At 37.0% G+C, this 13737-nt stretch overlaps 2 protein-coding genes across 24 annotated transcripts in view; one reads left to right on the forward strand and one right to left on the reverse strand.

Annotated features, from left to right (window-relative positions):
- Positions 1-13737, forward strand: part of GIGYF2 (GRB10 interacting GYF protein 2) — a 161263-nt gene that overhangs the window by 65032 nt on the left and 82494 nt on the right. The window contains exons 1-2 of one of the 22 annotated variants that reach the window (XM_054477547.2): positions 2344-2517; positions 3798-3885. The exons of 18 other annotated variants lie outside the window; for them this stretch is intronic. In XM_054477547.2, coding sequence (XP_054333522.1) covers positions 3849-3885 — 37 coding nt within the window. In that variant the 5' untranslated portion in view covers positions 2344-2517; positions 3798-3848. Of the gene's footprint in view, positions 1-2331; positions 3886-13737 lie in introns of those variants that run through there. 3 more of the 22 variants (XM_054477549.2, XM_054477548.2, XM_054477550.2) reach the window with 3 other exon arrangements.
- Positions 6094-12001, reverse strand: KCNJ13 (potassium inwardly rectifying channel subfamily J member 13). 2 transcript variants are annotated; one of them, XM_054477556.2, is made up of 2 exons: positions 8774-12001; positions 6094-6716 (listed from the first exon to the last, which is right to left on the reverse strand). In XM_054477556.2, exons 1-2 carry the CDS (start codon positions 9231-9233, stop codon positions 6094-6096), a joined length of 1083 nt encoding a protein of 360 aa, XP_054333531.1. In that variant the 5' UTR covers positions 9234-12001. The 2 variants fall into 2 exon arrangements, with proteins under 2 accessions (XP_054333531.1, XP_054333532.1); XM_054477557.2 differs by having other exon boundaries at positions 6656-6716; positions 9010-12001.

Below are 13737 nucleotides of genomic sequence, written 5' to 3' on the forward strand. Positions count from 1 at the left end.
TGCCAATTCATAGTACCATGAATTGGTACTATGAAAATTATCATTACAAGTTCCAAGTCCTACAAGTGCTAAAAAAGTTCTCCAGAGCATGATTATAACTGATAGTGTTAATCATTTCTTGTTTTTTTTTGTTTTTGTTTTTGTTTTTTGTCTTTTTTTTTTTATTTTGAGACAGAGTCTCAAAGGCTGGAGACTCTGTCACCCAGGCTGGAGTGCAATGGTGTGGTCTTGGCTCACTGCAACCTATGCCTCCCGGGTTCAAGTGAATCTCCTGCTTCAGCCTCCCAAGTAGTTGGGACTACAGGTGCGTGCCACCACACCTGGCTAATTTTTGTATTTTTAGTAGAGATGGGGTTTCACTATGTTGGCCAGGCTGATCTTGAACTCTTGACCTCGTGATCCACCCGCCTCAGCCTCCCAAAGTGCTGGGATTACAGGCATGAGCCACCGTACCGGGCAGTGGTAAATATTTCTTATAAAGATATGTTAAATATGTAAATACCATTCACAGACTGACTTGCAGATTGTTCTAAAAACTAAGTAATTTTAACAGTCAGCTTTGTATCACTGTTTCTATTAAAAACTTAAAGATATCAGTAATTAAAATTTCTCATTTATGAATGTGGCATTGGGAATACATAGTTGTATTTATATTAATGAAAACCGTTAAGGCCAGGTGTGGTAGCTCATGCCTGTAATCCCAGTGCTTTGGGAGGCCAAGGCAGGACAGCCTGGGAGACATGGTGAAACCATGTCTCTACAAAAAAGTACAGAAATTAGACATGCATGATGGCGTGTGCCTGTAGTCCCAGCTGCTTGGGAGGCCGTCATGGGATGGGAGGGTAGCTTGAGCCCAAGAAGTCGAGGCTGCAGTGAGCCGTGATCACACCGTTGCACTCTCTAGCCCAGGTGACAGAGTGAGACCCTGTCAAAAAAAAAAAATAAAGGTGTGTAGCATGAGGAAATTTGGAACAGACTAGGTAGATAGTTTATCGTTAGCTTTAGCCCTATTTTAGACTATTGGATTAACATAATCATGGGGGGCTTGTCAAGACCTCTGCTCCCATCCTTGTCTGATTCAGTACTTGCCACGAATATGTAGAGGGGATGAACGGTAGTTTAAAGAGTACAGGATTTGCAATCAGAAGATCATGGTTATTCTAAGCTCTCAGATCTCATTAGACTCATAATAAAATGAGTGATAATGCCTTACAAAATTTTTAGGGTTATAGTAGTTGTCCCCCTTTATTTGTGGGAGATACATTTCAAGACCCCCAGTGGATGCCTGAAACCACAGATAGTACTGAATCCCATAAATACTATGTTTTTCTATACATATATATCTATGATAAAGTTTAATTTATAAATTAGGCACAGTAAGATACTAACAGTAATAACTAATAATAAAATAGAACAATTATAACAATATACTGTAATAAAAGTTATGTGAGGCTGGGCACAGTGGCTCGCACCTGTAATCCCAGAACTTTGGGAGGCTGAGGTTGGCGGATCACTTGAGGTCAGGAGTTGGAGACCAGCTTGGCCAACATGGTGAAACCCTGACTCTACTAAAAATACAAAAAAAAATTAGCCAGGCATGGTGGGTGAGCACCTGTAATTCCAGCTACTGAGGGAGACTGAGGCAGGGGAATCGCTTGAACCCGGGAGGTGGAGGCTGCAGTGAGCTGAGATTGTGCCGCTGCACTCCAGCCTGGCTGGCAGAGCAAGACTCTGTCTCCAAAAAAAAAAAAAGTTATGTGAATGTGGTCTCTCTCTCTTTCTCAAAGTACTGTAATATTTTTGGATCACGATTGACCATAGTTAACTGAAAGTTTAAAGCAAAACTGTGGATAAGGCGGGATTACTGTAAATAAGAGCATATGAACTCATTTATTCATTCAACAAATATTGAATTCCCACTTATGTGCTAGGTGCAAAATATTTCTTTAGAGGATGTTGTTGGTATGCTGATCAGATTTTCAAAATCATTCAATATTGTAAGGGATATCTATGGAGTGGAACAGTTAGGACATGGGATCAGAATCAAGGTGAATCAAGAGACCAAATCTAATCAAATGGGGCGTTTTAACAGCAGAAATGAAAGGTCTTACATAAGGAAATTACAGAATTTAAGGAGTGGCTGCATGTAAAAACAGCCTCCTGTGGAAAGGATACAACCCTCTCAGTGACTCTGGGCTTCATGTTCATCAGCGGTGTGCTGATGTCCTCTCAGCCATGGGCAGTATTTACTAAAGTGTCTTCAGTGAGTCAGGTGATAGGCCCATTGTCTTTTATGTTGTCACAGGCAAGCCTAAGCATTGTGTTCACTTCTGGGACCACACCTTGAAAAGGTCCACACATTGGAGTAGAAGGGCTGGGGCATTTGAAGCCTTGTGATAGGAACTGTGTGAAGGAAATGGAGCTGTTTAGATAGGAGACAAGATTGTGGACAGGGCAGGTTGGGAGGAGGGCTTATAGGTCACTCTCTATCAATACCTGCCTACTAATCATGATCATGTGAGTGAGGACTTAGACTTGATCTGTATGAGTCTAAAGGGCAAAAAAGGGCTAACTGTTGGAAGGTTCAAGGGGGCAGGTATTGGACACAATCTTAAAAGATCTAATAATTAGAATTGACTGAAAATGGCTTGGGTTGCCTTGGGAAAGTAGTGAGTTGATAGACCAATAGCCTGATTTTAACTGTTCACACATATTCACACTTTGATGGTTTGGAATAGTCAAGTTTAGTCATCGTTATTCGTGGTTTTCATATTTTAACTATATTAATCCATTGAGGGTAGTTTTCTTAGCCATCCTCTATTAAAGGTAAAGGTTCTTTTCTGTACATCCCATTGGTATATCTTTGAAAAGGCAGGTTCCATAAAACTAAACTAACATGAAGTATCTCAGAATATTAAGGATACTAACTTCTAGTTAGTATCTACTATTATATAACTGCTAGTATACTAAAATATCATGGTAATTTCCACATACATATATATTCTAATATGTCATAGTGACTTTGAATGCTTTTTGAAAAGATGCTCACTTCAGGTTAACTGTGCTAAAGATTCTGAGCTTTTACTTTTTGGAAGTAATCCACTTTTGTTGACGATAATGTAGGTCTTTAAAAAGCATTGTTCATAATTATATCTTACACTCTCCAAGAGTAGCAATACTACAGTTTGTTCAGACACACTGATATATTGATCAGTATGAGGTCAATATGAGTATATTGTGAGATGTCCTACGACATCACATTAAGACAGTTCAAGTACTGAAGGTTCCAGGATGATCTGTTCTTTTTAAAATTAGGAATGATGCTTACCATGTATTTGCTTCTCATGAAAAGAGAAATGGGTAGAATTACAGACATCTTTAGATGTAAGATGTCTTGTAAGGTGTAAGAAACTTGCATAACCCCTGTGAACAACCATAGGAGAATGTGAAGGTGGAAAAATGTCTTTGATAGTAGAATTAGAATTCCTATTCAGTAGGAATTGATTGTGCACAGGGGGAGATCAGTTCTGGTGCTCATCTTATGGTATGATTCTGTAAGGGTGAAATGAAAGGATTATTAAAAAATAATCCATATGATACTGGTACACTCAGCCCAGTGCAATACAAATTAGTGTATTTTGGTATGAAATACTTGTTAATAGACATAGCAATTTTTGGTTATAGATTGTTCTGGTACTTGGTAGTATGGGCTTGTACATATGTAAAACTAGGCCCCTGAGATTTTTAGGTAATGACATGTCTCCAGTTTGTTGGAACTGTCATGCTATCTTTATCAGTTTCCAAAGAAACGTTTAAAGTTAGTTCCGAAGTAGTCTTCCTGATCATGTATGCAAGACTTCATGACCAAGCTCCCAGATGATCCAGGTTAGTGAGCTGCACATCCAGAAAGGCAGAGCAGCCATTCCTACCTCCCAGTAATTTTCCCCCCTTTTTCCATTGTTACTTCCTTTTCCTGAGAGGATAATGGTCTTTCTATAGAAAACCTAATCCTTAACCTAGAAACTGTGGTTTGAAATAAGTGAAAGAAACAATGAACAGTCCTCCCAGAAGCTTTCTATCTCCTGCAAGAAAGTTTTGGATCACGTTTCTTATAGATTTATAAAATGTTTATTAAATAACAGTAGTTTACCAATAGTTTTTTTTGGCATGTGTAGGGGAAGTCATATTTAGTTTTCAAATGCCAAATTTATTATAAACAGTAAGTTTAATATGAAACTCATCTGACTTAAATGGAACCTTAGATCTCAGGTTTTACTCATTCACTTACGTCACCTTGGGCAGCTTCACTTAACCAGCGAGAGTGTGATCTGTGTAAGTGATGTAGTGCCTTTAGGAAACAACATACCATGTAAGTCTTCAATACTACTTTATTTTCACAGGTTAGGTGAATCTTGTTAATTTATTATAGAAATAAGAATTCTTGCTATCTTTATGTGTTACAATAGTCTTGGGTTGGGAAAATCTGTTGGTCTGATTTCTACTTAAGAATGAATGTCTAAGATTTTCAAACAGCAAAAGTTCACAATAATTAAGTTTCTGTGTTCTTGATATTCTTCTGCTATTATCAGTCTTAGACCACTCCAGAGTTCTTCTTTATTTTCTTTTCCTTTTGGTCAAATAGTAGAAAAATGTGACTTGCTGCTGAGCCCTGCTCTTCACACCTGCTTGCCTTTACTCAGCTAGTATTTATTTCAAGAGATGATTCCTGCCTAGGTCATCACCAGTGGGGAAGGTTAATCTTTCATTTTTCCCACAGAAACCTGAATAAGGGAAATTTCAGAAAAGAACAGCCACAAATCTGTTTGAAACCTGATAGGGTGACTTTTTTGGTTTTTGTTTTGTTTTAAGGACAGTTTCTCTTTTTTTTATTGAAATGAAAATCATGCAAATGATCATCTTAAACTGGACATAAGGGAAAGGGCTCATTTTAGCATAGATAAAATAAAAAATGAAACAGAGGAAACGTAATTTTTATGGAGTATTAGATTTAGAAAGAAATAATAGAGTTCATCTAGTCCAACCTCCTACTGGTGAATAAACACTGATTTTGTGTTTATAGAAAAAACTATTTGAAGTTGGAAACAGGAATTTGGGTTTGAAAATGCTTTGTTGCCTAATTATCTTTTGCTTTATCTACTGTAGATTTTTTTCCCTACTCACTCAAGTTATATCTAAGTAAAGCTTTATATCTATAAAGACTTAAATATATTTTTGTATTTATGAATTAGAGCCATCATGATGTTTTATATGATCAAATGAATCATACATAGGAGGGGAATGTTTTTACTTAGGTTGCTAGAAGTCATTTAGATGAATCACTGTTTGATTATTATGGAGGACAGTTTCAAAATAAAATTTTGCGTCTCCTTGTAATGCAAAATACCACCCTGCAGGTTCCATTTGGGCTGGAGCTTATCTGACCACCTTCTGCCACAAATAAGTGAACATATATGTATGTGTTCGGGTGTCATGTTCAAATGCTTTTAGGTTTATGTATAAATTTGTACTTTGTTGTTTTTCTCGTTAATTTTTGTTCTTAGTTGTTAAAAATTAAGGAGGTAATACTCAAGTTTCATAGTATAAAGAACCAAATGAATGATCTTTGTTGTCTCGAAAAAAACCCCAGCTCTTAAAGGATGTTCACTAAGTATAGTGAAGTCGTCATTCCACCCAGGGAGCTAGGTTTGAAACTAAACTGTTGCTTCAATTTGCAGATGAAAATGAGAGATTAATGGTTGATTTTCTTAGAGTTCAGTTGTGTTAAACTTCACTGTCCATTTTGCCTTCATTACTAGTATCATACCACATTCTTATAAATTCACCAGCAACATTTCTGGATAAGTGTCTGTCGAGTTACATTGATTTCAGCAGGTAACAAACTTTGTAACGTAGAGTGTTATGTTTCCAGAATGTGTATTGTTAGCTCAGCCATTTTTATGTGGGCATAGGCATGATTACCGTGATGTAGAGAGCTATAATTAGCATTGAAAAAAGAAAACATGAGATACAGTAAAGAAAAAGTAGCTGCATAACTGGCTGGGTGTATTTAATACATTAAAAAATGGATAAGTCTTATTCTGTCAGTCCTGTTTCAGAGATCTGAAAATTGTCAATGCTTTGTCCATTGATGCGGATATCCAGATCAGTCCTGTTTGGGCTTTTAGAAACCAGAGGAGTTGGAAATTCAGGGACAGTCTTGTCAAAATTCTCCATCTTGATTTGATATTCACCTTTGGAACCTCGGGTCAACAGAGATGCAAAACAGTGATGTAACATGATTTCAGAGGGTAGGTAGGATGTCCTCCTTTGGCATATTTCTCCAGTGCCCTCCTGCATTGCTGAAAGGAATACAACTAATTCAAAGTGAGAAGGATTTTCATGCTGGAGCAGAGTAGCCAGAGGACTCGATGGTGTAATGGAGTGATAGTAGGTTAGTGGAAAGATAAAGAATGGACATTCCTCAGAACTGATGCCATCAAGGTGGAAATCCACACTGGTCTGGTAGAGTTTGCCATTTTCTCTTTCCTGATAGAGTACAGCTGAGACCCGGACACTGGTTAGAGGGCTAGGTCGGGTGTTGGCCACTTGGAAGATAAGATTAGGTTTGCCATCCATGTGAGCTACTACTGCTATGTCAGTAAAGCGAATTGAAAAAGCTCGATTTTTTGGCCGGGCAATCTTCGCCACAAAAGCACCTAAATAAGAAATTGTTGATTTTTTTTTTAGAATGAAGACTTTAAATATCAATACTTTTTCTGAATGAGAAGTGTATATCAAATATTTACACATTTCTTGGTGCCATGCCTTTGAATGAGTCAGGAATTGAACTCATTGTTAATTTGGTTAGTCTTATTTGCCTGAAGCATTTTTCAAAGTACGTTTCTGTTTAAAAACCATGATTTCAAAATGAATAAGCAAAATGATTTTGTTACAGAGAAATGTAAAACTTCGTCCTCTAGTTTCTTACAAAGTCAAAGAATTGGTCATTTCCTATATTCCTGCCTGTGCTTAAAACAAAGTAATAGAAAATAAATGCAACTTGGCTACAGCCAGATTACGTTGAAGTAGAGACTAGGTTCAGAGTAGAATGATTTGGGATGGGGAGGGGACCAGTAGAATGAGTGATATTTTGGCCAGGCATGGTGGCTCACGCCTGTAATCCCAGCACTTTGGGAGACTGAGGCGGGCGGGTCACTTGAGGTCAGGAGTTCAAGACCAGCCTGGCCAACATGATGAAACCCCGTCTCTACTAAAAATACAAAAATTAGTTGGGTCTGGTGGCACATGCCTGTAATCCCAGCTACTCAGGAGGCTGAGGCAGGAGATTGCAGTGAGCCAAGTTTGTACCACTGCACTCCAGCCTGGGCAGCAGAGCAAGACTCCATCTCAAAAAAAAAAAGTGATATTTTGAAGAATTTTTAAACTTTGAAACTCAGAAACCTTTTGTGGGGCAGGGGAGGACTGACTATCAGGTAATTTCAGTGCACCTTTCAGGTATATCTTCCTTGTGCCCTAAGCTATATATAAGAGTTTCTTAATCAGTTTTGTGCCACAGATTTTGTTGGCGGGCTGTTGGTAAGGTCTAAGAAGTAAGTACTTACCAGAATTATGTTTTAAGTGCTTAAAAGTAAAATATAAAAGAAACCAAATTATTGAAATTCAGTTGAACATTTAAGAAACGTTATTATAGTACTATATGTGCCTTACTGATACATTAAATAACAGTCTAGTGGTGGGTTTGGTACTGTGATTGTCAAGTATTCTGGTTTGATATGACAAAATATTTATGATTTCTGTTTGAATCAAAGCTACTAATACTGCTGGTGATATTGTTTTTTGTTGCCTGTAGGAGATGCCAAATTTCAATTAGTGGTTAGTGCCAAGAGATACAAGTTGTTCCCATGTAAGTTTATAGACCCCCTTAATTGTATGCAAAGGACTGACCCAGTATAGGAACTCTTGTTGTAGAAGTTTGTGATTTGCAGGTTATAGAGCTGGTTGGTAGCACATTGGGATTTCATTCCAGATCATTCTTCATACGGCCCAATGCTTACCTTCTCAGATTATTATTGAATAGTATATTAAAACCAAGTTTTCTTTTGAAATTATGTAGGTCACATAAAAAGGGCACTAGTCTTCCTTTAAAGGAAAGAGTTTTCTGTGTTCATGAGCAAAATTTCATAATCTTTGTGGACATATTTCCAGTGCATTTTGCTAAGAATGTGTATACATAACTTGTTCTCTAACATACAATGCTGACTGTGGTGTTCTGGGCTCACTGGCATAAAGTAAATGTTGAAAAGATGAACTCATAGGAGGGAATTCTAGCCCAGTGAAGAAAAAAAGCCAAATTCCTTTGTTAGGTAAAATGACTGTCAAAATATGTATTGAATGTATTTATTCATGTATTTGACAAAATGATTAGCTTCAGTGAAAACCTCCTTTTAAACCTTTTGTTAATTTTTTTTTCGATATAGGATATTTCTGCAATTTAGTATCATACTGATCTCTTTTTTCTTAAGTAGTTCCAGTAAGTAAAATTTTGGCATTGAGACAGGTTCCTTATGCATTTCTCCTATTTTTTTTGGCTCTAAACTGTTTCTTTTCTATCTTAGACATTACCTGCTATTAATATAGATAAATTATTCTGTAACAGCATTACTTATAACTTGACTATACCCTTTCCAAACACCTGTAGTTTTGTTTTGTTTTGTTTTTGTTTTTGTTTTTTTAAGAACAAAGACAAAATTACCTGTGATAAAAGCCTCTAGCATGAGGCCTAGGAGCATTTGTATGGCAAGTAAGGCGATTGCACTTGGACAGTCACCACTGGGGAACATGGTACCATAACCAATTGTGAGTTGTGTCTCCAGGGAGAAGGAGAATGCAGCTGTGAAACTGGTGATATACTTGACACAGATAGTGTGGTTTTCAGGTGGGGCATCATGATCTAGTTCCAGATCACCATTCATCTCAGCCAGAACATACCAGAGCACTGCAAAGACAAGCCAGTGGACAACAAAAGAAGCAGAAAAGACCAACATCATCCAACGCCAGCGCATGTCCATTAGGATTCCCCAAGCATCTCGAAGATATGCAAGACCTCTTTGAGCGCCATCCATTTGAAGTGTGCTGTGGCCATCCTTGGTGACCATCCTCCGGTATCTTTGACTTAGGAGAGGAGCAATAACTTTGCAATTACTGCTGTCCATCTCAGGCTGTATTTCTCTAAAATCAAGAGTAAATTAGTAAGCTCTTAACTGTTTTACAGTTAATGTTTGTGAATTTGGAGAGCTCATGGACTTTCTGCTTTCTTGGGAATGCTTCTCTAACCACAACTTTGCCAACTCTCTCGCTTTTCTCTTTACGTTAGGTGGCATTTACTAAGTCATTCATTTGGGAGCTAATTGTGTGTTACCTTAAAATATCTCTTCTATTGTTTCTTTGAATGACAGTTAAAACATTGTTTAACACTTGAACATTTTCTAAGTATATTTTAGAATTCCTGTGGGTAGAGATTATATACCCCTGTGTCTTCCTTGCACAAGTCCGGGTGTCAAGCATTTATTGATTTGACCAAATATTATGTGTAAAGACTAGCATTTCATAATTTATAATTATGCATTATTCATAATTAAAAGGGGTATGTTTAAATATATAAGTGTTCTTCTGTGTAAATAATTAGAAGTCATTTGGAAGCTTATTATTAAACTTGTCTGCAAATCCTTTGAAGCCAGATTTAGTACTAGGACAAGGCTTACATTTGTGGTAAGCTTTTAGAGGTCTGTAGTTCTAATGTATGCTTTATAATTAGCCTATTCAGAGTTTGATTTATTGATTTGTATTTTTAGAGACAGGGTCTTGCTCTGTCTCCTAGGCTGGAGTGCAGTGGCACAATCATAGCTCACTGTAACCTCGGCTGATTTTTAGAATTTTGATTTTTGTTGGTACTGGGCTCACTATATTGCCTAGGCTGGTCTTGGACTCCGGTTCTCAAGCCATCCCCCCACTTCAGCCTTCCAAAGCGCTGGGATTACAGGAGTGAGCCACCATACCTGACCTTATTTAGAGTTTTATGATTAGGCTTTATTTGTTTTTGTCACTTTGCAACCATGTTCGTGGATTCTTTCTGTCCTGGATGATGGATTGCTGTCTCTTTGCATATTCTAGGCTCTGATTAGATTGTGGGGTAGAAAGAGAATTGTTTCTTGGCAAAATAAGAAATTCCAGGAAGACATTTCTAGATAGCATTAGCTTTAAAAGTAAGTAAACCAGAAGTAAAAGGTTCAACAGTTTAATGAACTAAAATAATCATTAAGGGGTTAAATAAGAATTTTAAAAAGATAACATTAGTGTAGTTTTCTGCTGCAAACAGTTTTCATCAGTGGTTATCCTTTTCTCAAGGTGGTGAGTAGAAATCTAATGTATGCCTTCCTTGTAATCATCCTTGCGTATGACAAAGGTGTCTTAAGACTTTAGTATAGCAGTTACTAGGAACAGAACAGGAAGTGCAGCTTTGCTTCCCTTGAATGAGCCTCTCTTCTTTGCTACAATCCAGGACTAAGAGTTTATATTTGACTCTCCTCTTTGCTTCTTCCTTCAGAGGTAGATACCCTTGAGAGTGCTGCATACCCACTTCCTGCCTTTTCATGGGGCTTGAGAAGGGCACTACAGACTTGTGGAGCTAGGTTGTTGCTTGGGTTTCCTAGTTCCTATATCTCGGGACTTTGAGGCTTTGGAGACTGCCTTTCTGTGTTGTTGGAATTGGATATTGGCCAGCTGGGTATATACAACTTTCTTTTGCTCTGAGGTAACTTAACATTTATTGGTGATACTAGAGACTTTTTTTTGTATTTTCTTCAGATTTGAGCTAATGGAACACTGGGATGATTGTTCAGTTTATTTAGATTAGATGACGATTTCAGTTTCATGTGATATAGACTTTAAAAAATCTTAGTGCATTATTTTAATGTTTTATAACTTATTACCCTAACAAGTTGTCATAATCATTTAGTGTATTCTTTTTTCTTGGCACAGCTACTTAATGACCCTTATTTTGTTAGATTATTTTTAAATGTTTTAGGAGACCTGATCTCTACGCTTTGGAAACAACAACAAAATCTTCATAGGCACTGTGATAACTGCTTTCATACTGTATTATCTCTTAATTCTTCAGTATCTCAACAAGATAGCCATTGTTCCCATTTTCAGATGAAGTCACTGGTGCTCAGACAGATAAAAGAAATTTACACAAGGCAAATAGGAGCTTTGGATTATTTGGATGGTTATTCAAGTCTAGCTAACTTCAAAGCCAGTTAATTTTTTTTTTAATACAGGAAATGTTTGGTGAAATAACAGTCTTTGCAAAAATGATTGAAATTGCATTCTCAAGATAGTCTTTGATAACCAAATTTCTAGCACCGTTAGTAGATGCCTTTCTTGCCCCTGTAACTGTCTCAAGTATCTATATTAAACCACTGTTAACTTTATTCATGATTCTTATGATAGTAATGATGAATAACATTAGCTAATATATATATTGTTTAGCATGTGCCAGGAATCACACCAAATACTTCATATGTACAAACTGATGTGAAGCCAGTGGGCAGTGTCTGGCACAGAGTAAACTCTCAGTAAAGTAGTAGTTGCTTTATTGTTGTTAAAAACGTGTCTGGCTCCCAGCACTTCGGGAGGCCGAGACAGGAGGATTGCTTGAGTCCAGGAGTTTGAGACCAGCCTAGGCAACGTAGTGAGACTTTGTCTCTATTTAAAAAAAAAAAAAAGAAAAAAAAGTGTCTTAAGTTTCACAGTAATAAGTACCACTATTAGTCCCATTTTACAGATAATGAAAGTAAGGAACCAGGCATGGTGGCTCATGCCTGTAATGCTAGCACTTTGGGAGGATTGCTTGAGGTCGGGAATTCAAGACCCATCTGGTCAACATAGCAAGACCCTGTCTCTAAAAGAAAAAAAAAAAAAGAGAAAATGAGGTATAATGAGCTAGTAAGTGGTAGATATGAATCTCATACATTCTGAGTCCAGAGTTAGTGCCATATTGCCTCCAAAACAGACATTTGACCCTGCTTAGCCTTTGTGAATAATACGGTTTCATTTGATTAGTTTTGTTCAAGAGCCGCTCCAGAATATTTGTTCTTCAGTAATGTTTATTGGGTTCAGACCTATTATTTGTAGGTTAGAAACAGATTTTCAGTTAGGAAAGACTTCTTTCAAGACTTGAAGGTTATCACAGTCTGAATTATTAGATAGTCTAGTTGTGTTTTGCACATCAGTAAAATTAAAGCAATGTAGAGAGGAGAGTTATGACATAACATTGCCAAGTTTCTGTTTTGCCAGATGAGAAGACAATTTTAGAAGTATAATATTGTCATTATAAATAAAATTATGATGACGTAATAAAAGATTTTGACACGTGGAAGAAGGATATAACAATGAAAGGTTAGTTGATTGCCTTCAAAATGGTGGGTGAACAACTTTGTCATTCTCCACTGTTGTTGCTTCCTGCCTATGTGAAAATGCCCCTCATGCTCCTGGACACTAGTGCTTGTTCCGCATGTGGAGCCACTGTCCTACTGAACGCTGCTAAGTGCTTAGTGTTTCACAAAAGCTTGAGAAAGAAAAAGCTCCATGATTCCTTTTTATTTTCAACCTACTTTATGAAAGTTCTAAAATTCCTTACTTAGAGCCTTTCTGTGTAGACTGTAGCTAACAAAATTCATCATTCTCATTTGGGCTTTTTCAGGACTGTTGTTACTTCTTACCTACAACTTTTGTAGCACTGTTACTCTAGGCTCTTTACAATTGCATTTTTTTTCTCTTGCAACTAAATCATGGAAAAACCTGTGAACAGGAAAGTCAGAAGGCTAATAATCAGAACAGTTAAGCAGCATTTTTTTTTTTAACCTAAGACTGCTGGATTTGGTTTGGATTGTGTTGGCAAGTGGAGTAATACAGAGAAGGAAGATTGATTTCTGATTCCCACTTAACCAATTACCCTGAATAACTACTCTGTGGACTCTTATAGTCAGTGTGGTTTAGTGTAGAGAACACAGGATAAGGGGATATGGCCTTCAGGCTCTGGCACTATTGGTTACATAGCTGTGTCATTTTGGGCAAACCACTCAATCCCCTTGGCCTGGCATCCTTAGATTAAAACAAAGAAAGTGAAAAAAGAGGGAATTATGATAATAAGATTTCTTAAAGCTCTACAGACTTACGTAAACAAACATATTTCCACTTCCTACAAAGGATACAAGTTTCCTATATGATTTCTTTTATTTCTGTATAGTTTGATGTCTGCTTGTATGGTTTAAAAAATTATATTATTGTTACCTGATACTTAAGTCTCATCAACTGATCCCAATAGAAAGTGGGGTGGAAGGTTGGGAAGGTTTGCTTCTATTGCTGTGTGTGGGCTGTAAAATATTTGCCCATTTATAAATTATTTGGAGGAAAAATAGTACCTATTAAAAAATGATAGGCAGCTTCACTGATCATTAGAATTCATTCTACTCATTGGGTTGTAGCACTTAAAATTATGTATTTTCTGTTGCCATGATATAAAATAGTATAGTTCATACTGAGGAGTTAAGATAAAGGCTATAACTAACAAACATTAAATGAAGATGGCATTACTATGTATTTGTTCACGTGTGGTGTAAATACTTTAAGACTATATTGAAAGTCTTATAATGATTT

Source organism: Pongo pygmaeus, chromosome 11, assembly GCF_028885625.2.
Source record: "Pongo pygmaeus isolate AG05252 chromosome 11, NHGRI_mPonPyg2-v2.0_pri, whole genome shotgun sequence".
NCBI lineage: Eukaryota > Metazoa > Chordata > Mammalia > Primates > Hominidae > Pongo > Pongo pygmaeus.

Bases quoted from the DNA above. Each gene is read 5' to 3' on its own strand.
- KCNJ13 (XM_054477556.2), bottom strand. From the start codon at position 9,233: ATGGACAGCAGTAATTGCAAAGTTATTGCTCCTCTCCTAAGTCAAAGA. The intron at 6,717-8,773 runs GTAATTTTGTCT...TTTCTTATTTAG, and splicing joins GCTAGAGGCTTTTATCACAG to GTGCTTTTGTGGCGAAGATT.